General features: G+C 51.6%; 2 protein-coding genes across 2 annotated transcripts; both read left to right on the forward strand.

Annotated features, from left to right (window-relative positions):
• The first annotated feature begins 1,779 nt into the window (after positions 1–1,779).
• Positions 1,780–5,940, forward strand: LOC129651215 (keratin, type I cytoskeletal 14). Its single transcript, XM_055579914.1, has 8 exons — positions 1,780–2,322; positions 3,542–3,624; positions 4,147–4,303; positions 4,454–4,615; positions 4,699–4,824; positions 4,923–5,143; positions 5,234–5,280; positions 5,712–5,940. Exons 1-8 carry the CDS (start codon positions 1,780–1,782, stop codon positions 5,804–5,806), a joined length of 1,434 nt encoding a protein of 477 aa, XP_055435889.1. The 3' UTR covers positions 5,807–5,940.
• A 9,361-nt stretch (positions 5,941–15,301) lies between these two features.
• Positions 15,302–21,230, forward strand: KRT9 (keratin 9). Its single transcript, XM_055579615.1, has 8 exons — positions 15,302–15,880; positions 17,522–17,604; positions 17,725–17,881; positions 18,159–18,320; positions 19,014–19,139; positions 19,265–19,488; positions 19,875–20,113; positions 21,211–21,230. The coding sequence occupies exons 1-8, from the start codon at positions 15,302–15,304 to the stop codon at positions 21,228–21,230; spliced, it is 1,590 nt and encodes a 529-aa protein (XP_055435590.1).
• The last annotated feature ends 5,108 nt before the right edge of the window (positions 21,231–26,338 follow it).

The following is a 26,338-nucleotide window of genomic DNA, read 5'->3' on the forward strand; positions in this document are numbered from 1 at the left end:
AGGAAATCGTAGGGCTGGGCCGGGGTGGGGGACCATTCTCTGGAAGGAGATTAGGAGTGTCTGTCAGGGGAGGTTGGGGTGGGGCGGGGCCCTCGCTTACTCACATCCTCGAGCGTCCTCAGCATGGCAGATTTGGGGAGCCCACAGACTCAAGTGTCTGTCTCAGCATTGTCTTCTAAGCCCCAGTGGCGACGGGTGGGGGTGGGGAGGGCGGCTCCCCGACTTCTGCTTTGGTGGCAGTTGGGGAGGGGGCAGAGGGAGGCTCTGCTTCCATTCCAGGAGCAGTTGATCTAGGAGGAGTCCTGGAGCCTCCAGCAGGGGTTGTTGGGGCCTGTCTGGGGAGATGGGACGTGTCAGGCAGCCCCAGACACGACCGCATTCCTCCCAACATGCCTGCCGGGGTCTGTGGGACTGAAGGGTGGTGGGAGGGTGGGGTGAGGCCTCAGGGGTGACTTTGGAGGTTGTCAGGGAGACCTGAGATGGCTGAGGTTCTGATATACAGACATATGAGGCAGAGCTTGAAAGACCCCTGGAAATGTCCCCTGACCCTCGGGGCCTCAGGGGTTGGGGACGCTTGACTCCACTTTCTGATGCCTGTGCTCCTCCACCCACCAAAACCCTACAAGGGGCTCAGACAACGGTGCCTGAGCAAGACCCTCCCATAGGGCTGCCCTGGTGGTCTGAGTGCCCTGTTGCCCCCCATTGCTGTTCCAGGGGTGTTGCTCCACCCGCTCTGGGGCCCAGACTGGGCTACAACAACGCTACCCAGACTCTGCCCCACTCGACTTATACAACCCTCTCACATCGATTGTCATGTTGTCTTCTTGAGCTGACTGCCATAGGCAGAGTGGCCACCGAGAGTCCATGGCCAGACTGAGCAGGTGGTATTTACGCCCACTTTACAGATGAGCAAACCGAGACTCGGAGGAGGGTCAGGGCCTAGGTCACACAGGAGTAAACAGCAGAGTCAGGACTCCACCTGACTCCATGCTCTTTCCCGATGTCTTCTGTGACTCCCACGTGCCCTTGGCCAGACTAAGCAGCCAATGCCATGGGCATACCCACAGGTGTGTGGAGGACCTTAGGGTCTGTGCTAAGGGCTGAGGAGAGCTGCCTGGATTTCTCTTTACCTGGGGCATTGGGGTGGAAGCCTGAGCCACTGGACTCCTGGCAGGGCATGTTTCAGGAGTGTGACAGGCCCCTTGGCACAGCCCAGAAGGTCAGACCTGGGAGGGTCCCAAAGCCTCGTTTCTTTTTATAGATGGTAATGCTGAGCGGCATCTCTGTGCCCCATGTGACCTTGCCATGCTGTTGTTCCTCCAGCCAGGTGCCACCTGGAGTGGTGGGCTTCCCCCAGGTGCATGGCAGAGGCTCACTGAATTAATGGGAAACTACAAGTCACCAGGTTTATGGTGCACACAAGCCCTACTCCCACCGTCTTGCTGAGCCCAGCACGCGTGCTCCCAGGGTCTGAAGGGAAAGCGTAGCCTGCAGGCCCACACCTCCTCCTGTGAATCACATCTGGCGGGACAAGAAACCCCAAACACCCTGAACAATGAGTTTCCAGTAAAATAAGACAGACATGATGAGGTGGATGAGAGGAGGGATCTGCCTGGGAGTTGGCACTGGCCTCTGGGTGATGAAAGCCAAGGGGAATGGAAAATGCCAGGCCCGCCCCTACGCAGGAGTATAAAACCAGGCATCCTTCTAACTCACCTCAGCACCTTTCTCTTCCCTGCCGACTCGCTCACTTGCTCATTCACCTCTCTCCTTGGCACCATGACCACCTGCAGCCGCCAGTACACCTCCTCCAGCTCCATCAAGAGCTCCGGGGGCATCGGTGGTGGCTCTAGCCGCATATCCTCCGTCCTGGCTGGAGGCTCCTGCCGGGCCCCCAGTGCCTATGGAGGCCTGTCTGTCTCCTCTTCCCGCTACTCCTCCGGGGGTGTCTGCGGGCTAGGGGGCGGCTATGGCGGTGGTTTCAGCAGCAGCAGCAGCTTTGGCGGGGCCCTGGGCAGCAGCTTCGGTGGAGGATATGGCGGTGGCCTTGGTGCTGGCTTTGGTGGTGGCTTCGGTGGTGGCGTGGGTGGTGGTTTTGGTGGTGGCTTTGGCGTTGGTGATGGGCTTCTGGCAGGCAGTGAGAAGGTGACCATGCAGAACCTGAATGACCGCCTGGCCTCCTACCTGGACAAGGTGCGTGCCCTGGAAGAGGCCAACGCTGACCTGGAGGTGAAGATCCGTGACTGGTACCAGAGGCAGCGGCCTGCTGAGACCAAGGACTACAGCCCCTACTTCAAGACCATCGAGGACCTGAGGAACAAGGTGCGTGGGCCAGGCGGCAGGAGGTGCCGTTCTAGCCACCTCACTCAGGAGCAATGGAGGCCTCAGAGCATTGATTGCTTTGAATTCTTAGACAGGCTAGCCTCCAGCCCCTTCTTCTGGCTCTAGATGCCCCCAACAGAGCTGGTCTATGAGAAGATGGTCTCCTTTTCCCCACCTGGCTCATACCTCTCTGGACTCGAGACCCATGAGACACCAGGGGTTCCTACCCTTATGAGTTACAGAAGAAGAAGTTGAAGCTTTGGGCTCTCTGCCCAAGGTCACATAGCAAATTAATGGCAGAGCCAAAGCTAGAGCCCTTGTGCCCCACCTGCCAGCTTGGGAGGCAGCAACCTTTTCTCCAGCCCAGGGGAGGAGCGAGGCTGTAACGGGACCAGGCTAGACATCCAAACCGCTCATTAGCTCATTAGTCTGGGCTGTGGTGGCTGCCGCCATAGTCTTGGCACAGGCAGCCCCTCCCCACAGCCAACAGGGCATGGAAAACCCACAGAGACAATCAGCAGTGACCTGCCTCACGTGCTCTGCACAGGAGGGGAGCTGGGGGTACTTGTGTCATCTGACTCTTGTTCCTTGCTCCCATATCACACCAGGAGTCTGCTGATCTTGATGTCTGGCTCTGATGCTTTGAGGGGATTAGGGAAATCAGATGATGAGGGAGGGAACTCTAGCCAATCCAGAGTTCGATCTATCCCCACCAACCCTTCCCCCACCCCCATTTGCTTCTTCTGGTTTGAATCCTCTGTGCTAGCTGGACCTCAGTTTGTGGGAAAGCTCCACTTAAGATCCTGTGCTCCGAGGGCTTGAGAAGGAGTGCATGTGCCTACAGAGTCTTGGCAGGCCTGGCTTGTGCAGAGAGAGAATTCAAGTCAGGAAGGGGGTCTGGAGAACCTGGTCATTCTCCTCAGTGGCAGGGAACTTGAGGCTCTGAGACCCATCTCAGGTTTTGCAACAAGTCAGTGGTAGAAGCAGGACCCAAACTCAAGGGCTATTTGTTTTAAAGCCAAGGCTCTTTCTACCCATTCTGATGAGCATGAGCCAGGCTGGACCAACAGGGATCATCCTTTAGGCTGCCATGGCAAAGGCTTGTGGGGAGTAATGGGGATTCAAGAAAAGCATGAAGGTAAAGGCCTGATGCAGGCTGAAGTCAGGTCTGGCTAGCACTGTCCTTTCCACCAATGACCTGTGCCCTTTCCATCTGCAGATCCTCACAGCCACTGTGGACAATGCTAACGTTGTGCTGCAGATTGACAATGCCCGTCTGGCTGCTGATGACTTCCGCACCAAGTGAGTTTGCAGCGGTGGTTCAGAGCACCCGGTCTTCCCTGGGTGGGGCATTTTGGGAGCAGTGTTCCCTGAACAGAGCGTGCCAGTGTCAGGATGGCTGTGTGCAACCCCCTTGGGGCGCTTGTAAAAATACAAGACTCTTGGGCCCCACCCTTGGGATTCTGATTCAGTTATTTTTAATAGGCTACTTGGGTGATTTTGATCCACAGTCAGATTAGGGAGCCACTGCTTCAGGGAGAGGCACTCCCCACTTCCCAACTTGTTCCTGAAGTGCAAGAGGTAGTCATATTGGTTGGCATCTCCCCTCCATGAATTCTACAGCACAATGAACTACTTACTCCTGTCATTGTCCCCCTCCCCAGATGTTCATATCTGAGAAATAATGGGTATTATGTCTATCCATGCCAATCAAGACTGGCTCCATAAACCACCCAAGAAGGCCAACTATGGACAGAAGGGGGAAGAGAACAGAACCACCAGTGTGACTGGGGTGGGTGTCTCATTTCTCGTGGGTCATTCCAGGTACGAGACGGAGCTGAACCTGCGCTTGAGCGTGGAGGCCGACATCAACGGCCTGCGTAGGGTGCTGGACGAGCTGACCCTGGCCAGAGCCGACCTGGAGATGCAGATCGAGAGCCTCAAGGAGGAGCTGGCCTACCTCCGGAAGAACCACGAGGAGGTGAGAGCTAAATGGAAAAACCCACTTAGAGGGTTAGCTGGGAGGGAAGAGATGCAATTCAGATGGCTGAAGACAACGTTCAGTCCAGGAACACCTCCGACTGGGGAATTCTAATCGGCCACCATAATGGATTGTTCATTGGTTGTGTAGGAAATGAACTCCCTGAGAGGCCAGGTGGGCGGAGACGTCAACGTGGAGATGGACGCCGCCCCCGGCGTGGACCTAAGCCGAATCCTGAACGAGATGCGCGACCAGTACGAGAAGATGGCGGAGAAGAACCGCAAGGATGCCGAAGACTGGTTCTTCAGCAAGGTGGGTGGCATTCGGAGTGGAAGGGACCCAGGAACCCCTTTTCCCTGGAACTTCCCGTGCAAACGGTGCTTTCTTTTCTGCAGACAGAGGAACTGAACCGCGAGGTGGCTACCAACAGCGAGCTGGTGCAGAGCGGCAAGAGCGAAATCTCGGAGCTCCGGCGCACCTTGCAAAACCTGGAGATCGAGCTGCAGTCCCAGCTCAGCATGGTAGGGGCGTGGCCGGGCCTGGGGGTATGTGCGCAGGGTCTCGCTGGGAGGGAATGACCACCCTCCCTGATTCCTGATCTTCTTTCCTTCCCTCACAGAAAGCATCTCTGGAGAACAGCCTGGAAGAGACCAAAGGCCGCTACTGCATGCAGTTGGCTCAGATCCAGGAGCTGATCAGCAGCGTGGAAGAGCAGCTGGCCCAGCTGCGCTGCGAGATGGAGCAGCAGAACCAGGAGTACAAGATCCTGCTGGACGTGAAGACCCGGCTGGAGCAGGAGATCGCCACCTACCGCCGCCTGCTGGAGGGCGAGGACGCCCAGTGAGTGCCTGGAACCCCTGTCCTGCCCCCGTGTTCACTCACTGCTCCACCGCGGTGTCTAATGACCTTTGCCCCTTTCTGTCTTCACAGCCTTTCCTCTTCCCAGTTCTCCTCTGGCTCTCAGTCATCCAGAGATGGTAAGGCCTTCCTCCTCATCCAGTCTGAACTCAGGACCACTGCCTGTCTCCCAGCAGCTCTAGGATGTTAGATAGGGGCTTCTGGAGGAGTTGAGCTAGGGTCCCATAGTTAGCACCATGGACAGAGCCCCACGTGGTCTTCCCACCAAGCCTGGTCCATTTGGGCGGATCTGGAGAGAACCATTTTGATCTCAGTTATTAGGATGCTCCAGTCTGAGGACACAGACTCCCTGACCTTAGGGAGCTCTAGTCTGAAAGAAATGTGTTGATAATATCAGTGCTGGGGCAAGAGCAGTGGGTGAGGTGGTAATCAGGGGACAGGGCAGTAGGGAGACAGTTCATTTAAGTGCCCTGGGCTCCTTGGTCTCTGTGCTCCTGATTTCTCTATTGCCACCCACAACTAGTAACGCCCTCTCTTCTGTCTTCCCTAGTATCCTCCAGTCGCCAGGTTCGCACCAAAGTCGTGGACGTGCACGATGGCAAGGTGGTGTCCACACACGAGCAGATCGTTCGCACCAAGAACTAAGGCTTCTCTGCACTGCTCATGCCTAGAAAGTACCCCCCAAGTGGACACAGATTTCCCTGGGGGATCCCTTCTCCTGTCCCCGCCTCCCCCAAGCACTTGACTCGTGAGCCCTGTTTCACCCTTGTCCCTTCCAGCAATCAATAAAGCTTCATTAGCTGAGTTGCACAACTCCTGTCTCTGCCTGGTCATTGTCAGAAGTGGAGGTGGGGAGAATGCGGGGGAGGCATCTCTTGGGAGCTCTCAGAGCACCTGGCTGTGGCCTCTGGGATTGGGAGAAAGAACCTGGGGGCAGATTGGGCTCAGGTCCCAGGACTGTTTTCACCACCGCAGAAGATAATGTGTGTACCAGCTCATATGAGGCGTCTCCTGGAACATTCATTCATTTACTCACCCCTCCATTTACTTATTCATTCATTCACCAGATATTATTGAGTGCCTTTTGCATGCCAGGCACTATGCTAGGTTAAAGATTCTTAACAGTTTGGTCTTTAGGGATTTGCGTGTATATTGAAAACTATAGATCTCTTCCCACCCCCAGTAAGCATATATACATTTGCATATAAATTATGAGATTCACAGTTCCCCTAAAGCTCATCAATGGAGGTCCATGAACCCAGTAAGAACTCATGTTTTACTGAGAGTTTTGTCTTCCTCCATTCCACCTGCTCTTGCCTCCAGAGCTGGGTCTTCATCCTGCCTGCCTTTAGTTGACAAACAGCAAGTGGATTAGTGTCTGCAAGCCTCAGTTTTCACATCAGTGAGTTGGGCACAATGACAGTACCTACCCCAGGACTTTGTTGTGAAAATTCCCATGTCAGATCTCTACCACAGTGCCTGGCACATTGCCAGCTGAGAGCATGGCTGTGTGAACTTCTTCCTGTGCATGGTGACTCTTTTCCATAATGAGGGTGTTTTTAGAGGCTTTGGGAACAGATGGACTGATTTTGAACCCTGGGTCTGTTCTGAACCCGCTCTATGCTCCAAGAAGCGCGGTGAACTCTGCTTCTTGGAGTTTTTATGGGAATCCAGTGACTGAATGTGCACCAAGAGGCAGGGTTGCAGGAGCCTCCTCTGAGGGGGCATGTCTTTTCCTCTCTCTTTGGAGGGCTGGAAAAGAAGGAGGAAGGGGAGGACCTTGCCTGAGTGAGAAGTGGAGATTCCAGAGGTGGGTAGGGCTCATTGCCCCAAGGTAGGAAAAAGTTAAGGAGTCACTGTATCAGTTTCAACAACTCATTCATTTGGCCACATGAATGAAGCTCCCAGGGGGAGTCAGGGTGGGACTTGGGTTAAAGAAAAGGCAGTCTTTGAAGGCGAGAGGGCTAAAAGCCTTGGCTAGAATCAGACATCCTGAGTTGGAGTCGCAGCTCCAACACTGACTAGAATCTGGGCAAAAGCCTCTTTTGCAAAATGAGGAATGAACCATTCCTCATAACCTCACTGCGTTAAGTCCATGTAGGATTAAATGATCTCATGCAGGAACGAGTTTAGCATCGTGGTTGGCACATAGTTGGGGCTCTATAAAATGGAAGCGTAAGAGCATGAATTATTAGGAAAAGGAATGAAGTAATGTTGGCTTCTTTGACCTCATCTTCACCTCAGTAAAGAGAGGCCATAAACTCCAGGATGTCTTTTTACCTGAGTGTTGTTCTAAAAGGGTTGATTTGGGGTGATCTCTGGGTGAGGATGGGCCATTCTGGAGGTGAGCGACAGAGTTTTGGAGGTATGAGGGAACGGTTCAGGGAGGAGGAAGGTTTCAAGGCTCTTCCTTGGAGACTGAGAAGAGATGGTTTTATGGCCCTAAAAGTGATATGGCTCTGGTGGGGAGGGGCTGGATGACACCTCTGGGGAGGCTGGACCATGAAGACCTGTGTTCCCAGCTGTGCAACGGGCTCAGTTGGCATGGAGTCTGGGGAGTGGTCCACATCGGGAGGACAGAGAGCAAAACATATCTGCAGTCATGGGCGAGGACTGTGTGAAGATTCTTGGGACATCGCTGCCTCTGAGACGGTGCCCGATTGGTTTCCACCCCCAAGGGAGGTCTGCTTTCAAGGAATGTGAGATCTCTTAGACCTGGCGGTGGTGGGGCTAGCTTCATCTCCGGAGAGGCTGCCATTACTCTTTGGAGGGAATCGGGAGAGCCTGGGCTTGCTTGACAGAGAGCAGGCTCAGAAGTGGAAGGGGAGGAAGTCAAGCAGTGGGCTTTGAGGTGGCCCCACCCTCCTTAGCCTTCCCAGAGTCCCACATGGAGCCTACTCTCCTCTGATGTGCACCCCCCAACCCCACCATACCCCACTGGGAAAAGTGGAGCCAACACTTTGGATCCAGCTGCTGACCACTGCCCTCGTCCACAGGCCCTGGCACCACAGGTGCCCAGCTGAAAACCTGGGCCGTTTACTCTGACGAAAGCAAGACCGCCCCACCGCCCCTCTAGGTCTAGCTGATGGGGAACTTGGAGAGCGACTCCATAGCGCTATCTAGTGGAGGGAGCAGGAACTGCCTCTCAGAGTCCGGGGCCTCCAGGCGGCATCTCTGGCTCCACTTCCCCCAGAGCAATTAGGAAGGAGTGGACATCTCTCTGTCTTCAGAACACAAGGGTGGTGTGGGAAGGGCTGCAAAGCCGGCTCCTCCAACCTCCTGCTCCTCTTTGTGGCACAGCAGCTTGCTCTAGGTCACAGGACAGAGAGTGGCCGAGCCCAGCCCTGCTCCCTTGTCAGGCTTGTGCTCATTCCTATTCTGTTTTCTGTCTCTCAGGATGAAGCTGAGAGCCCAATGGCACCAATATTAATTTCTCCTCGCTGACTCCAGGGTTTTTTTTTTTTTTAATTGGAAAAGGTCCATTTTGAAATTCTGGGTCTGCTTTCATATGGGGGGCTATTTTCCCCTAAAAATTTATTTGCTTATTTGGCTGCATTGGATCTTAGTTGTGGTGCATGTGCTTTTCTCTGATTGTGGCACATGGATCCAGTTTCTCCTCAGCATGCGTGATTCTATTAACAGTTCCCCGACAGGGATCAAACATGTGTCCCCTCCATTGGAAGGCAGATCCTCAACCACTGGACCACCAAGGAAGTCCCCGGGGGGCTCTTTTTGTTGTGAAAAGACCTCAAACATGTCCAGGAGCCACTACAGGCAACAAGGGGCGTATCTCCTTGTGGTTATTTGATCAGGTGGAGGGCTCATCCTCACAGCCACAGAATATCTGGTTTGGCAGCTAACTAGTCCTGCAGGCTGGTATCGGAGGAGCAGCCCTAAGGAAGCCTGAAGCCCAGGAGGCTGGTGGTCCCGATGCTCTGACCTGATCCTCACTGAGATTGGATGGTGCCACAAAGAAAGAAGGGGCTACTTGGGATTTCCAGGGCAATGCCTGGATTCAGACAGACACGGGGCAAGCACCAATCTGAGAGCTGCCCTTTGCTGGGCCAGCACTTTCCTGATGGGCTTCCCAGCACAGTGCTAGCAGCTGTAGGGCAGGACTGGGAAAGAAAGCCTTTTTGTTTGAGGTATTTGGTTGAAGGCGGGTGAAAAGACACAGAGAGATGGAGAGAAACAGACACGCGCATAGACAGAGAGAAAGCATGGTGTGTGGGAAGAGAGAGCGAGAAGAGTCCGGGAAAAAGGGAAACAGAAAAAGACAAGACAGTGAAGGCCCTGGGCGAGGAATAGGCAGAGAGGCTCACTTGTTCATTCACTCAGTCACGCGTATTTACTGAAACTTACTGTTCTGGGTGTGGGGAAACCTAAGGACGGACTGAGACGGACTGAACAAGGAGAGAGACAAAGTGAGGAGGCTGGGGGTGGAGAGAGGGAGCCCCGGGCTCATCTTAGCTCATCTTACCTCCCACTCACTGCAGGACAAACCTGCTCCACCTCCGGGTTTGGCTTTGTGACTGTAGCCACGTTACATACCCTCTCTGAACCTTCGTTTGCTCACTTGTAAAATGACTGTAAAATTAGCACCTACCTTGTAAAATGACACTGACGGTTGAATATGAACAGGGCAAGAAAGCAACGGGAGCCTTACCTGGAGGCCTGGAGGTGCTTTCATAGAAGAAACCACGCTCCTCCAACTTTTGTGTGCCCTTCTCCCAGGCCCACTTAGCACAGATGAAAAGGGGACTCAACAGACTAGGACTTATGAGTCAGAAGACTGAGAACTCAAGTTATTCACATAGTCCAAGGGGAAGTCGGGGGTGGACCCATTGCCACTGACAGTCAGGGAATGTCCCTCTGGGTGCTAGATCCACACCCAGAGCTTTACAGTATTAGCTTTTGAGCCTCACAGCAGCCTGGGGACGTCAGAAGTATTTTTACCATCCAAATCCTTTGCTTGACAACTCACCACTTTTTGTCCACACTGGCCTTCTGTCCCTGCCGTCGAGTTGTTCCTTCCTACCTCAGGACATTTGCACATGCTCTGCCCCCTCGCAGGCCATCCCCACCCCCAGGACACTCTTCTGCTGGCTCACTTTCACTCACCCTTCACTCAAGGGTTTCTTCCTCAAGGAGAGGCTCCCCAATCTCCCCAACTGGGCCACAGTCTCATTATGTGCACCCCATTTTCCTACTGACAGCGCTCAGCCCAGTTTTGAATGGCACATTTATTCTTGAGAGTCTGTTTTAGCCCATAGCTGCCTAAGGAGGTAGGGGCTCTGTCTGACTTCATCACCTCATCCCCAGCACTCAATAGGACACCTGACACATAGTAGGTGCTCAGTAAAGGATGAATCCAAACTTACAGAGAGGAACTTGAGGTCCGGAGAAGGGAGACTGCTTCCCCAAGTAGTGGAAGAACCTGGCTTTGGACTCAGAACTGTCCAGCTCCAAAGCCAGTGTCCTTAAAATTCTTCTGTTGGGCGTGTCCTTGCTAAACCTGGAGTGTCCAGGCTCAAGGGAGGAGCCTATTCCATCCTCTGTTCTTGTCCATGCCCGCTGGTCTTGGAGAAGGGGAAGTCTGGCTGGGTGGAGTGGTGGCAGGCGCCTAACATGTGAGTAAAGTCTGAGCGTTGACAGAGGTGCAGGTGCCCTGGCCCTGCTTAGGTGGCTAATGGAGGGGTGGACCCACGCACCACACCTGCCCTCCTTCACCTCGCAGCCAGCTACTTGCTGACTCAGGGCCCTCCTGGGGCCCCACCTGGGCCCAGTGACAGACAGCAAGTTGGGGGGAGCAAGTGGGAGGTGTGAGCAGTGGTTCGCAGGCAAGCAGGGGGGTCCCTGTGGTCAGAGGAAGGCTGCCCTTGTCCCCTAAGTCGCCATCTCCTCTGCCCTTTGGGGACACCTCATAGGTGGAACTGTGTGGTCCTTGTCTGTGGCTATGTCTGCCCGAGTCCTCGAAGCTCCTCTTCTCCACGCTCTGCTTGGAGCACTGAGGGCACGGGTGGCACCGTGGCTGCTGGCTGCACTGTGGTGTTGGCTGCAGCCTTGCCCACGGGGCTGCAGAGGCAGCCGACTCTGCCTGGTCTCAGGCGCCGGGGTGTCCTGAACTGCCTGTGTGCTGCTCCATGTTCACACTTTGGAGGTTTCCCATGGTGGGTGTTGGAGGTGAACCCAGAGGGCAGCCCCTGAGCCCTGAGAGGGCAGAGGAGTGAGCCACATCATATGGCCTCAAAGAAATGGCTCACTCAGGCCAGGGCTCTGCCAGCCTTCTTCATCCCTGACCCCACCTGGCCCGGTCTGGTTCCCTGGGCCATTCAGAGAGCTCGGCAAAGGATGGCCCCCAGGTGCCAAGGAGTAGGACTTCATTTCTGGGCCATAGGAGCTGTCCAGCATTGCTAGCTCCTCTTTGTTTACTGGAGGCAGGGCTAGTGTGGAGAGGTTTGGCAGATGTGGGGAGCAGGATTGCACACGGGGAGTGTTGGGCATTCATGGAGTGGCCCCTCCAGGTAAAGGCCTCACACATACCGTCTTTCTGGCCCCTGACAACTCTGCTCAGAGCAGCTTCTTATGGGGAAACTGAGGCCAAGGTCCAGGGATAGGGATGCTGGACTGGGAGGCGTCTCCTTCTCTCTCCAGCCCGCTGCCCCTCCGAGCCCCAGTGAGGAGGGCCAGGACTGAGAACAGAGGCAGGCTGGGGGAGAGAAGTAGGTGCTGGAGCTGATGTGCAGGGATGGCCAGTTGTGGGAGGAAGGCCCCGGTCCTCTTAGCTCTCAAAGTAGAGAGGAGAGCAGGCAGTGGCCAGGGTTCCCTCCATGCGGGCAGAGAATCTGCCAGGTAAATCCAAAAGTTAGGGGAGACTCAGGTTAGATAGGCAGTCCGGAGCAAATAAACCATCAAGTCCTCATGTTGCTGGCCCTGGGAGGGGGCTGTGGGGAGAGGGCCGGCTGTCCAGTGGTCCCCAGGGTCAGTCTCCCTGGGCTGCTGCAGTGAGAGTCTAAGGATGGGGGCCTGTTACTCTGAGCTGAACGAGAGTCAGGGCAAGTCTGGAGGGCAGAAAATTGAGGTGGTGGCTGAGGGCAGGGATTGGTGAGCTTGGGACCAGGGCTGGAAAGAGGCCATTTTTCATTGAGTCAGCTGAGAAGGTGTGCCCCAGCTGGGAGCGTCTGGTCAGCCAGGCTGGTATCAGCTACCCTGATAGAGACAGGCCTGGGTCCTTAGGATCCCCCAACATGACTGGATTTGCAGAGAATGGACATGCAGGGCCCCAGAGGCACTATGCTGTCAGCTGTCCTCTCGTCTGCTCCCCCTGGTTCTGCCCAAACTCTCCTCCATCCAGCTAGGTCACCTGGAACCTGAGGCTTCCATCACGGGGTGGCAGCATCAGCATGGGGATGGGGGCGGGGAGGAAGAAAGGACAATAGAAGCAGGCCCAGGCCTGGGATACGGCCTTCCCAGGTCTCCAGTCATGTTGCAGGTGGGCTCACTGGCAGAGCTTGGTGGGAACCTGGGGAAAGGTTGACAGCCAACACTCTCACCACCAAGCTTAGTCTAAGAGTTTCCCAGGTGTCAAGCATTCACAAAATGCCTTCAATACTTTTTGTATTATCTGTTTAAATTTTTATTAACATATTTAGTCCTAGTCATTTATTTAGTGCATTTTGGTGCATCAAAGCTCACCTTTCATTTCAACAAAGATATATTATGAAGGAATGGGCTTCCCTGGTGGCTCAGATGGTAAGGGATCTACCTGCAATGCAGGAGACCTGGGCTTGATCCCTGGTCAGGAAGATGCCCTGGAGAAGGGCATGGCTACCCACTCCAGTACTCTTGCCTGGAGAATTACATGGATAGAGGAGCCTGGCGGGCTATGGTCCCTAGGGTTGCAAAGAGTCAGACATGACTGAAGCGACTTAGCCTGCATGCATATTATGAAAGAAAGTCTATATTACTACCAAAAAATGAAAATCAGAATCACTTATCAAGGAGATGATACAAATAAATACTTAATGTCTAGCTAGATACTGTTGCTTCCTAAAAGTTCTGGGTCTAAGGCTGGCTTTGGTTTTGTTAAACAGTGTGCTTGTCAAGAGGGGAAGGATATTGAAGAGGGCTTAGGGTCTGAGGTTTTCTCCTTGACTGAGCAAAAGTTTGGAAAATGGAGAAAGGAAATCTTTTTTTTTTCCAGCAAATGATTTACTATTATTCAACACAGCCTCCATGCATTACCTAAAAGCATCTCAGGGAACACTGATTGTTTATGAAAGCCTTTTTAGCTGCAGCGCAGAGGTCATTGTCTCTTCTAGAGGTCACAGTAGATGACACTAGCCTCTCCTTACCTTTAGCTCTTCTTTAGGCTCTTAGCGTCTCCTACCTGGAGCTGGTTATCTTCCCTTCATTCAATTTGTCAGGATCCTACTTGGGCCAGACCCGGTGCTAGGCACAGGATCAAGTTCAAGATAAGCAGTGGAGGCATAGAGGAGTTTATATTATCCATGTGGGGTGGGGATGGGGGGAGCACAGAGATACATTGTGGAAACTGTAATGGAGCAAAGTGCAAACCAGAGGGAGAGAAGCCAGGAAGGCTTCACAGAGGAGAGGGCACACAGATGGGTCACCAAAGACGAGCAGGAGTTTTCTGGGTGGAAAAGACAGGGAGGAACACCTCAGCTGGAGGGATGTTCAAGCTGAGCGTTCGCCAAAGCATGCAGGGTGTGTGGGAGCATTGTATAGTTTAGTTAGGGGTCCTGGGGAAGCAGGAGAGATGGGGCGAGAATGAAAGATCAGGACGAGCCTTGAAAACCAGGAATGTGAACACTATCTTGGGGGTGAAGGGAGGTCAGTGATGGTCAGACAGGGGTTGAAAGTCCACTCTGCTTCTTGTGTGGAGAAGGAGTCAGAAGGCTTGAGAAGAGCCAGGAGTTGGTGGCAAAGGTCCAGGTGGGGTCGGAGTGGATAGGGACTTGGGGGCGCTGAATGAGAAGAGGCAGTCTATCATTTTTAGGCCTGTGTCTCTTAATAGGAGATGGACTGACTATTAATGTCATCATTTTATAGGAGAGGGAATGGAGACACAGAGTAGTCAAGTAACTTTCCGGAGTCACACAGCTAGTGAGCGCGGAGCTGGGGTTGAGCTCAGGTAGTCTGGTCCCAGAGCCTGCCGCCTTCTCTCCTACTCTCTTCTGGCCTTGCTGACCAGAATATGCTCCGACTTTCTGCCAGGGGCAGGGCCTTGTACATTCCAGGAGGGCAGGATAAATCCCACATCTCAGTATCCTTCCCAGGGCTCAATACAGGCTAGACACCCATACTGGTCAATTTCCTATCCATTGCTGGCCCTGCTGAAGGACTAGGACACTCAAGCCACTTGCCTTCTTGCTTGAAGGTCAGGTTGTATTAGCACTGCTTAGTTAATTTAGTCCGTTCTCCCAAGTCCTTTGTGTGAGCTCTGCTCGCCACTTCCAAGTGCTGGGGGGCACACTGCTTGTCACTGTCTCAGTGTTTCTGCCATGCCACTCATCTCTTCCATCAGACTGGAGACCTTGAGAGCAAGGACTGGGCTCCCCATCAACTTGGGGCTCCTTGAAGCCTGGGACTTTCTAGCCACACAGGTAGCTCCCCCACCCTCTATGATAACTCCTTGGTACCCTGGCACCAGCTCACCCACAGTGGGTACCAAGTGGGAGCAGGGAGAGGTGCAGACTGTGATGATCATCAATAGTTGAGGTGACTGTTCTGGGGATTTCTATTGCAGAGGGATTAAGTCTCAGAACTGCTGTTAGGCCAGTGGAGATCAAACTCTGGGATCTAGGTCACCCCCTTGGCAGCAGAACTGATTTATGGTGCCCTGGACATCCTAACGTCATCAAATTACCCCACACAATGGAGAGAGGCTGGGCTGCCTTCAGGCAGTCACCAAAGGACGCTGAGCCTGGGGTGGCTTGGGGCAGCCCGGCCACCTCCCGAATCCCAGACCTCCTTTGGAGTCTGTCTGGGGGCAACTGGGGCAGACAGCGGGCACACCCAGGCGTGCCACCATCCACCGGAGGTATAAGTAGGCAGCTCTGCATCCTGGCTCCAGAGCCCACAGCACTGCTACGACTGCTTTCATCCTTGGGCAGCGCCATGAGTTGCAGACAGTTCTCTTTGTCCAGCAGGAGCCGCAGGAGTGGCGGAGGCGGCGGGGGTTGTGGGGGCAGCACTAGGTCCTCCTCAAGCCGCTTCAGCTCCTTGGCAGCTGGAGGAGGAGGGAGCCGATTCAGCTCGACCAGCAGCTATGTCGTGGGGAGCTCCGGGGCCTGTGGGAGGGGAGGCGGTGGTAGCCTCAGCTCCAGTTATGGCAGAGGGGCTGGGGGCAGTTTTAGTGTTGGGAGTTTTACTGGAGGCCTTGGGGGTTGCATTGGTGGTGGTGTTGGAGGCTCTGGGGGGCTTTGGGGCCTTGGGGGTGGCATTGGCGGTGCTGCTGGGGGCTTTGGGGGTGCTGTTGGAGGTGGAGACTCTGGCATCCTGCCTGCTGATGAGAAGACCACCATGCAGGATCTTAACAGCCGACTGGCCTCCTACTTGGATAAGGTGCAGAAACTAGAGAAGGAAAATGCTGACCTGGAGACTAAGATCCAGGACTGGTATGATAGGCAGGGGCCCAAGAATGTCAAGAAGGATTACTCTTGCTATTATGACACCATCGAAGATCTGAAGAACCAGGTAGGCCGGGGAAACTCAAAACTCTGTCTGTCTCTCACACCTATAGGTACACTCACTCACATGCTTTATTTCCCTTGTGAAGGCAAGATGCTGGACTCTAACTTAGATGATAGCCAGAGAATCCATCTTTTGCAAACTTTAACTTCAAAAAGAATTTTTTAATTGAGATATAGCTGATTTACAATGTTGTGTTAATTACTGCTCTATGGCAAAGGGATTCAGTTATATATACATATGTACATTCCTTTTTAAAATATTCTTTTCCTTCATGGTTTATCATAGGCTATTGAATATAGTTTGTGCTATCCAGTAAGACCTTTTTGTTTATCCTTTCTATATATAAAAGCTTACATCTGCTAACCCCAGCCTCCCACTCCATCCCTCCCTCATCCCCCTCCCCCTTGGCAACCACTGGGTCTGTTTTCTATGTCTGTGATCCTCTTTATGCTTCACAGTATTGTATTTTAGACTCCATGGAAACTTGAACTTTTATCAGAAACAGTTCTTGGCCTGGCTCATGTCGGGCATGCAGAGGTAGCGTGGAGGGAGCATAGCAACGGGGCAACTTGTTCCTGGATCTGCCACCAATCACTGTGTGACCTTGGGAAGCCTGATGCCCTCTGCAGGCCTATTCTCCTATCCATTTAATAAAGAGAGTGGGAAGACTAGCTCTCAGGCACCTGTTGGTGTAAAATTTCTGTAATCTTGGGGAAAACAAAAGAGATAAGAGTGCTGCTATCCAAAACAGGCGGGCATATGGCGCATGAGAGAGGGCCATCTGTGCCTGTCTCTTCTCTTAGCCCCTGAGAGTTCAAAGCTTTCTAGTAAAGAAAACTAGACATCTTTTCTCCCCCTTCTTGCTTTTTCTGGGCTCTTCTAGGGACCTGTCTTGGTTTTTCCAGTTTGCTTGGACCCAGATATGCATTCTAGCTGGTCAAAGCATGGAGAGGTTCTAGAACTCTGGGGGTAGACATCATCTATCCATCCATTGATCCATCTATCCACCCATCCATCCATCCAGCCAGCCACATGTCCATCTATCCACTCAACTTAGAGGTTGAGTACTCTCAGTGTTGCTCTGGGCAAGCATAGTAATGTCTCAGGCGTGGTCTCTGCCCTTGAGGAGCTCATAATCTAGCTAATTTGCTGTTCCCACCTGTTTCCTTTGCCTTCACACCTTCTGATGAACAGCCTCTGGATATCTTGTTTATTCTATCCCAAACCTCTTCCTCAGTCATCCTTCAGAGATCACTTCAATTGCCACCTCCTTCCTGAAGCCTTTCTTAATCTCCTGTAACCATAAATCAGCTGTCTTTTCCTTGAACTCTTCTAGGATATTCTGGTCTTGGCAGTCAACCAAACTCCTTGAGGAGCTGTATCTCATTGATCTCTAACTTGCACAGTGTCCTTTGTAGTAGATATTAAAATATTTGTTGAATGAATGAATGAAGGCCACACTGAACATCCTTGCTGAAGTCTTTGATGGGTCTGTGCCACATACCAGCTTTGGAAGCCCCTCCTGCCTCTTGAGCATCTTCCTGGAGGAGCTCCTCATCTCCTGTGGCTTTGCCTAGGCTTTTGTCTCCCAGAAGAGGGTCATAGCAGGGGTGCCTAGGTTCTGTGCCATCTCCTCTTTTTTAGATTGTGCAGATCACGGTGGAAAACAACAAGATTTTAGTGGACATTGACAACAGTCGCATGACCATGGATGACTTCAGGATGAAGTGAGTCCTACTTGTCCTCCTTCTCCTGTCGTCCATCCTTCCTCCAGCCCCTAGTGCTCTGGAGCTCCCTGTGGGGGCCGGTGACCTCTGGCTCATGCCCTACCCCTGACTGGTCTGCAGGTTTGAGGTGGAGCAGAGCCTGCGACAAGCAGTGGAGGCTGACATCAATGGTCTGCGAAAGGTGCTGGATAATCTAACCATGCAGAAGTCTGACCTGGAGATGCAGTGTGAATCTCTGCAGGAGGAGCTGGTGGCCCTCAAGAAGAATCATGAGGAAGTAGGGTCTTGGCTACTTGTGGCTCGTTGGGGAGAGGGAGGAATAGAAGTTCAGGGATAATCGGGGATGGATAGGAGCTTTGGGCCATTGCATGGAAGACACCCGCTCCGTTACTCTCGAGGAGGACATGCATGCCCAATCTATGGTGGTGGTTAGGCTTTGACTTCTCAACTGTGTCCCATCCCATTTTTGCACCCCAGGAGGAGCAGGAGAGGGCTGAAAGGTGATGGAGAGGATCCCATCCCGCCCTGACCTCATATCCCCTTCTTCCCGGTAGGAGATGAGCCAGTTGTGTGGGCAGAGCACCGGGGATGTCAGTGTGGAGATGAATGCTACCCCTGGCGTGGATCTCACTAAGATCCTCAATGAAATGCGTGAGGACTATGAGAAGCTCAGTGCTAAGAACCGAAGTGACATTGAGCAGCAATACGAGACTCAGGTGAGCAGAGCGGGACACTGATTCAACCTTCTCTCCCTCCGTCTACATGTCCTTTCCACCCACCCCTCCATCTCTGAGTCTACATGTGCTTCTCAGTCATTCTTCTTCCCATGCATTCACTGCCCACAAGTGTAATTATCAAGTAATTTCCCAGTGCCAGGTTTCATGTGAAGTGCTGATGTCACATAGATGAGCCACAGAGGATCACTGCCCTGCAGAAGCTCAGAGTTTATTACATGTGTGAACAAAGGGAGAGCATGAAGAGCTTACATAAGGCTATGTGTTTCAGGCTCTAGTGGAGGTACCCAGTGTGCCCCTCGCCCTACACTGAGCTCCTGATGACTCCCTTCCTCCTGGGTCTCCAGTACCTAGTGTAGAGGGTGACACATGAGGACATGATTTGTAGTGTGTACATGTGTATGCATGTGTTTGGGTGGCACTTTGAAATGAAGTTAAAAATTGATTTAAGGGCAAAGTGTGAAGAGTCTTAAAGCCTGCTGAGACGTACTGACAGAGAAACTGAGAAACAGAGAATTGAGAGAAACTGACAACGTGGCTGGCTGGAGGGACCCAGAACTCAAGATGACTTGTTTTTGACTTTGGCTCAGTCTTGGTCCTGGAGGTGAAGGTGCTGACCAGTGGGAAATAACCTTCCCCATTCGGTGAGCTGCTGAATGAGCTTTTGTGTTTCAGATGAGACAGATTGAGCAAGAAGTGATGACCTGTAGCCAGGAGGTGGAGTCCAGCAACAAGGAGGTGACCAAGCTTCGGCACACCGTCCAAGAGTTGGAGATCGAGCTGCAGTCTCAGTTCAGCATGGTTGGTAGCCAGGCTCTGGATCCTCTGCCTGGGTGGGGCACAGGAAGCTGCACATGATCCCTAGGGACAGGAAGGGGAATCCAGCTATGAGGTAGCATCCTTCTCAGTGGCTTCTCTGCCCCTAGAAATCGGCTCTGGAAAAGTCCTTGGAAGATACGGAGAACCGCTACTCTGGCCAATTGCAGCAGATCCAGGGTCAGATCAGTATCCTGGAGGGCAAGCTCATTGACATTCGGGCAGAGATTGAGTGCCAGAGTCAGGAATACAGCCTTCTGCTCAGCACCAAGATGCGGCTGGAGCAGGAAATCAAGACCTACTGCAGCCTCCTTGAGGGTGGCCAGGAGGATTTGTATGTATCCCGGGCTTTTGTGGCACTCCTAGGAAGTTCTAAACCCCTGATGCTACTTCTGTTCTTCTGGATACAGCAGTTGGGAAAGTTCCTGTACACAAGGGTCTGATGGGCTGAGGATTTCTTCATCCCAAGAGGGGAACCTCAGGGCCTTTGGGCTTTGAGAAAGGAAGATGGTAACAATGAGAGAAGGGATCGCTCCCTGCTCCAGGGAGAGGAAGTCCCTCCCCTCCCAGCTGTGGTGCCAGCCCAGTCTCTGTCCTCTGCCTTGCTGGAGGAAGACTTAGGAGGACTCAATTTAGGTCTTCTCTCCAGGTTCATCCTTGTATATGTATATATATGTATGGGGTCACCTGTTTTATCTCTGTGCTTTCTTTGCTTCTCAGTGAATCTCATGGAGGTGGACAGACAGGCTTTGGAAACAGCAAAAGAAGTGGAGGTGGAAGCAGTTATGGAAGAGGATCCAGGGGAGGAAGTGGAGGCAGTTGTGGAGGAGGAAGTGGGGGCAGCTCTGGTGGAGGAAGTAGCTCTGGAGGAGGAAGTGGGGGCAGCCGTGAAGAAGGAAGTGGAAGGACATCCCAGCCCCAGTCGTATTCCTCAAAATCTGGTGGCTCTGACATACAAGGTAAGGGGCAACTCTAAGGTTGAGGGTGGGGAGGCGTAGGTGTCAGCTGTCAAGGCACCACCCTGTTTAAATATCTTTGAGCCTCTCTAGGGAATACATACTCTAAACAGAGTGAGACTTTAGGGAGATCTCCAGTGAGTGCCATAGACTTGCCCTTGTTTCTGATCTGATCATTATTTTGGACAGAGTCTCAAGTGAGGCTGGGATCACATCTACATGTGACTTAAGTCTCAATAGCCCAGGAGATGAGTTGGAGGTGGAGTATTATTTTGTCTACTTCTCTCCACACCCCATGAGGTGGACATTGTTATTATCCCCATTTTAGAGATAAGGAAAATGAGGTTCCTTATCTCTTGCTCAAGGTCAAACAACTCATAAATGAGAGATCAGCTCTGTGGGGCTCCACAGCCAGTACTTTTCATCATCATGAGGATGGGGACACCTGGGTCAGCAACAGTGCAGGCAGAAAAGAGTCTCAAGTGTTGTAGTCAGTGGTTGGGTTGTACAAGCCAGTTATACGATGACACTGTCCAAAGGAGCATATATCAAAGATAATAGTCTAAGTGCAAGAAAGAGTCAAACAGATGAAGTGGTCTCTAGGTCAGAGACAGTCCCCTTGTACATGTTGAATCTTGTAAAACAAAAATCTAGTATGAAATTGTAGCAAAAGGCTGGGTAACATGACTGGCAATGCTCAGCTCAGAGGTACCTGGGAGCTGCCCTTCTCTGGAGGGTGGTTTTGTGTGTTGGGTGGCGCTGCAGGGCCATGGATGTGCATCTATGGGCAGAGGCTGGGGCCATCTTCCCCTCAACATGCAAGAGATCTACTAACAAAAACTGCTGGACGGAGGACGGGGCTGCCTCCTGAGCCACCATCCTCAGAAATGGGAGAGCACCTGCCAGCTGTTACAGCAGAGCTTTGGGAATTGGATGGGGGCCACTAGGACTGGAGGACCCCTCCATCTCAGGATTCTCCAGCTCTTTGAGCTCCCGTCTCCTTGCTCCCCATTTGCCCGTTTTCCTCCAAGTTCCAGTCTCTCTGTCTCTTGTTCTAAGTCCTCTCTTCTCACTCTCACCACTCTTCTGTCTCTCCACAGGTCACCAGACACGATACTAGAGCCCCTGCAAACTTTCCTGGCCCCACCCCAGCTGGACATCCCCCAGATGGGCAGACTCTGGATAAAGCCTGCTCATTGCATTGTAACACTGGGAACAGCTGGCAACAAGCCCCAAGACCCATTTGGGACGGGGCTCACTGGGCATGTGTGCCTCTGGCTGTCCATTGGCTCCCTCCTCTGGGAGGGTTGGGGAGACCTCTCTCCCTCTGTCTGGTTTGGGGATGACCCCATTCCCTGCCTTATCTTAATTTCCCAATAAATCTTTCCTGTTGCAAATAAAACCTGGACTTTGACTCATTTGTTCCTTGGGATTGATAAGGGGCAGAAAGGAGGTGAAGGGAGAATCAAAGGAATCCACCTGCAGAGTATTGGTTAGCTTTTCTATCAGCTAACTTCTACTTGCAACAAAGCAATCCATAATTTGGTGGCTTAAAATCACGATCATTTACTCAGCCCGTGATTTCACAGTTGACAGTTTGGACTGGGGAATTCTGTTTTCCTTTAAACATCTGTGGTCAGCCCCAAGTCAGCTAGGCAGCTCTGCCTCTGGGGCTTGGCTGCATGCTGGTTGGGAGTGAAAGGGTCACATGGCTCTCTTCTTCCAGCCAGCTGGCTCAAGCAAGTGTTCCAAGGGAATGCACAGAGATAGATGGTCAAGGCCTCTTGAGGCTTAGGCTCTGAGTGGTCACTTAGGCTGTTGGCCAAAGCAAGTCACAGATTCAAAAGCAGGGGAAATAGACTCCTCTTGATGAGAGAAGCTGGAAAATCACATGGCAAGAGTATGGGTAGAGGGAGGGCAATAGTGGGCCAGTTTTTAAAAATGCTTATTAATTAATTTTTTTGGCCGTGCCGGGTCTTAATGGTGGCATGCAGGATTTTCAATCTTTGTTGTGATATGCAGGATCTTTAGTTGCAGCATGTGGGGTCTAGCTCTCTGACCAGGGATCGAACCTGCTTTGGGAATGCAGAGTCTTACCTACTGCACTACCAAGGAAGTCCCTGGGGCAAGTTTTTGCAAACCATCTGCCACAGTCTCTCAGCAGATCATAAGTTAGTTACAGAGGGAAACAAGACAAAAATGAGGTGGCTTTTGCTTCAGAAGATTTCACAGATGGTGAAGCATAAAGGCACAGATCAAGCACTCCAAGGCAAGGTGAGGACTATTCCATAAGACAGCAGCTGGCAATGTTCTCCAAGGGTTCTGACTAGGGACAGACAGACTCCTCAGCCTGTGTTTCAGATGCTACAGCTGTGTATCAAACCTCCCTGAAGCTTAGAGCCTTAAAAGAACAATGTTGATTTGGGACTTGGTGGGAACAGCACACTTCTGCTTTGCTGGGTATTATCCTGTCTCACAGGTTTGGGCTAGAAGCATCTGAAGTCTTGCTCACTCATGTTTGGCCCCTGAGCTGGAAAGACTCAAACCTGGGGGCTGGCCCTGCAGAGGCTCCTTGACATCTCTGTATGGAGACTCCTAGTGTGATCCCTGGAGCAGAGCAGCCTCAGAGCAGACAGACTTCTTACACACTGGCTCAGGGCTCCCAAGATATATGTCCTAAGCAAGAAAGAACCAGGAAGAAGCTGTTTTGCTTCATTGCCTAGACTGGGCTTCCCAGGCGGTGCTATTTGTAAAGAATCCATGCAGGAGATGCAAGAGATGAGGGTTCGAAACTGGCTTGGAAAGATCCTCTGGAGTATGAAATAGCTACTCTCTCCAGTATCTTGCCTGGAACATTCCATGGGCAGAGGAGCCTGGTGGGCTATAGTCCACAGGGTCGCAAAGAGTCAGACATGACTGAGTGATGGAGCACAGCACAGAAAGGCATGCAGTGTCACTTCTGCTCACAGTTTTGCCTAGATTCAAGAGGACGAAGCATAGCCCTTACAGTTGGCCGAATTTAAAGATGATCCCAGTTATTCAACCAACAATTCAAACCTAAGGGCTGCTGTGAAGGGATTTTGGAGAAGTCTCTACTGTTTGGGCCTTAAGATAGAGAGATTAGACACTGAGCTGGACATAGTCACGTGCATGCATGTGAGCTAAGTTGATTCAGTTGTGTCTGACTCTTAGCGACCCTGTGGGCTGTAGCCCACCAAACTCCTCTGTCCATGGGATTCTCCAGGTAAGAATACTGGAATGGGTTGTCATGCTCTCCTCCAGGGGATCTTCCCAACCCAGGGATCAAATCCACATCTCCTGCATTGCAGGTAGATTCTTTACCTGCTTAGAAATCAGGGAAGCCTCAGATGTAATCACATAAGCTCTTAAAAAAGCAGAGAGTTTGGAATTCTTGTCCACTGGTGGCACAGTAGATGAGAATCTGCCTGCTGATTCAGGGGACAGATTTGATTCCTGGTCTGGGAAGATTCTACATGCTGCCGAGCAACTAAGTCCATGAACTACAACTACCGAGCCTGCGCCCTGTAGCCCACGTGCTGAAGCTATTGAAGCCCACACACCTAGAGCCTGTGCTCTGAAACAAGAGAAGACACCACAGTAAGAAGCCCGAGCACCACAACGATCTTTAACCTACCTTTGCCACAATCCCTTACAGGTATGAATCTAGATATAGTTTGAGTTTTTATGATCAGATGCTATTCTGTAGGACATGAGTTGAGCGGAGAGAGATCTGGAGGAAGTATTTTTTTGTTGGCATAGATCTACCTGTTATGATATGGTTCTAGGGCACTTATTGTAGCAGACCAAGAGTTCCTTTGGGGGCTGATTATGTGGTGTTAATGTGGGAGCCATTCCTAGAGGCTCAGTCCAGAGTCTGTGCCTCCAGGCTTCTAATGATTTTGAGTCTCCAGATTTCCAAGTCTGTGTGTGCCCTTCTTTACTGATCAATGGTCTAAAGTTTACATAAGAGTCTTGACAAGACTGTGATTTCAGTTGATGCTGTGGTTTGGCAACTTGGAGAAACCAACCTTAAGGTGAACTATTAGCTACTTCAGCCTTATAAGTACAAGAAATAAGAGATCTTTTCAGTATATTCATGGAAATCTCCAGTTTCTGACAATCCATAGAGTTCGGATCTTAGGAATCTGATATATTACTTTTTCTATAAGTTCTCCAGTACAGTTAGAAGAAACTAGACAACCCCTGTTTTATCATTGCACACATGGGCTTCTAGAGTCCCATGTTTTAACAATAGTTGGATTTTCACTGCTTTCAGGCCTGCCTAAGCCATATAACCATTCTGATTCTCATATCATTCATGCAGCCATGTTTATTGGGTAAATAGATATTAAATTCCTTACATGTGAGACACTGTTCAATGAAAAAAGAGACAAATATTCCTTCCAACCTGGAGCTTACAATAGAGATGAGGGAGGGAAAATACTGTCATCATTAAGTTGTCATAATATATGTTAAGATGATAAATGCAAAGAGAGGTCAGGAATGGTCTGGAAATTGGAGGGTTGTGGTGGAGTGAGGAGGGTTGGCACCTTAAATAGGGTGGCCGAAGTCAGGCCCGTTGAGCAGGTGGAATGGAAGCGATGCCTTGGCAGAGTGAGGGAGGCAGTCAGGTGGGTACGTGGTGGGAGATCAATCTAGGCACAGGGCTTGGGTGTGTAAAGGCCCTAAGGTTGGGAATATGTTTCATATGTTCAAAGATGAGGAAGGAGGCCAATGCAGTTAGAGCAGAGTAAGTGAGGAAATAAATGGTAGAAGATGAGGATAGAGAGGTAAGTAAGAAGTGGCTGCATCACTTAGAGCCCTGTGGGGCCCTCTAAGGAACCTGGCTTTTATGCCCAGTGACATAGGGAGCCACCAAAAGCACAGCTAAGAGTGAAGGACTCCCAGGTGGCAGGTGACAGAGGATGGAGGGAGCCTGCATGCCCGAGTTCACTGCCTGGAGGGGGATCCTTCCTATCCCCAACCGGGAACCATCACACCAGTCCTTATATGAGCATATTACACATTTTCATTATGTTAAGCCAGGGAGATGTTTTTTGTATTTAATTTTTTATTAAAAAATTTTATTGGTGGGATCTTTGTTCCCCAATCAGGGATTGAACCTGTGCCACCTGCAGTGGAAACTTGGAGTCTTAACCACTGGACCACCAAGGAAGTCCCAAGCTAGAGAGATTTTTAAGTGTTTCAGCAGCTAGCATTGACATGGATGTCTAGCACATAGGACTTTCAGCAGAGAGACAGCCTCATCTAAGTTAAATTTTAAAAGGATCCCTTTGGTTATTGTTTAGTAAGAGGCTGAGGGACCAGGTGTAGAAACAGAGAGACTGGTTTGGAGGGAGGTAATCCTAGTGAGAGACCAAGGTACTCAGAGTGGAGATGGTCAGAGGCAGTTGGCTCTGGGGGTCATTGAAGGTAATACCATCAGGATTCTTGTAGAAAGAGAGGCATCAAGGAAGTTTCTGAGTCTGTTGTCCAAAGAACTGGAGGAGGGGGATTGTCACCCACTGAGATGGGAAGGCTGTGAGTGGAGGCCGCTAGGGTGAAAGATGAGTTTGTTTTGGACATGCTGGATTTACAAAGTCTCTTAGACAATGTTATCAGCTGTATTATGTTCCCCCAAGTTCATACATGGGCTTCCCAGGTAGCTCAGCAGTAAAGAATCCGCCTACAGTGTGGGAGACACAGGTTCGATCCCTGGGTCAGGAAGATCCTCTAGCGTATGAACTGGCAACCCACTCCAGTATTCTTGCTTGGGAAATCCCATGGACAGAGGAGCCTGGTGGGCTACAGTCCATGGAATCACAAAGAGTCGGACACGATTGAGCAACTAAAAAAACAAGTTCATAGGTTGAAGCCTTAACCCCTAGTACTTCAGAACGTGAGTGTGTTTGGAGATAGGACCTCTGAAGACACGAGTAAGTTAAGGTGGGACCATGAGGATGGCCCTAATCCAATCAGTCTTATAAGGATTGGTGTCCTTATAGGAGGAAATTTGAACACACAGAGAGACACCAGGGTTGTGCTTCCTCAGAGAAAGACTGTGTGTGGATACAGCAGGAAGGCAGCTATCTTCAAGCCAAGGAGAGAGGACTCAAGAGAAACCAAACCTGTGACACACTGCTGGTGTTGCACCTTGCAACACCAAATCTGCACTTCTATCCTCCAGAACTGTGAGAAAATAAATTT

The sequence above is a fragment of the Bubalus kerabau genome, chromosome 4, assembly GCF_029407905.1.
Source record: "Bubalus kerabau isolate K-KA32 ecotype Philippines breed swamp buffalo chromosome 4, PCC_UOA_SB_1v2, whole genome shotgun sequence".
Taxonomy (NCBI): Eukaryota; Metazoa; Chordata; class Mammalia; order Artiodactyla; family Bovidae; genus Bubalus; species Bubalus kerabau.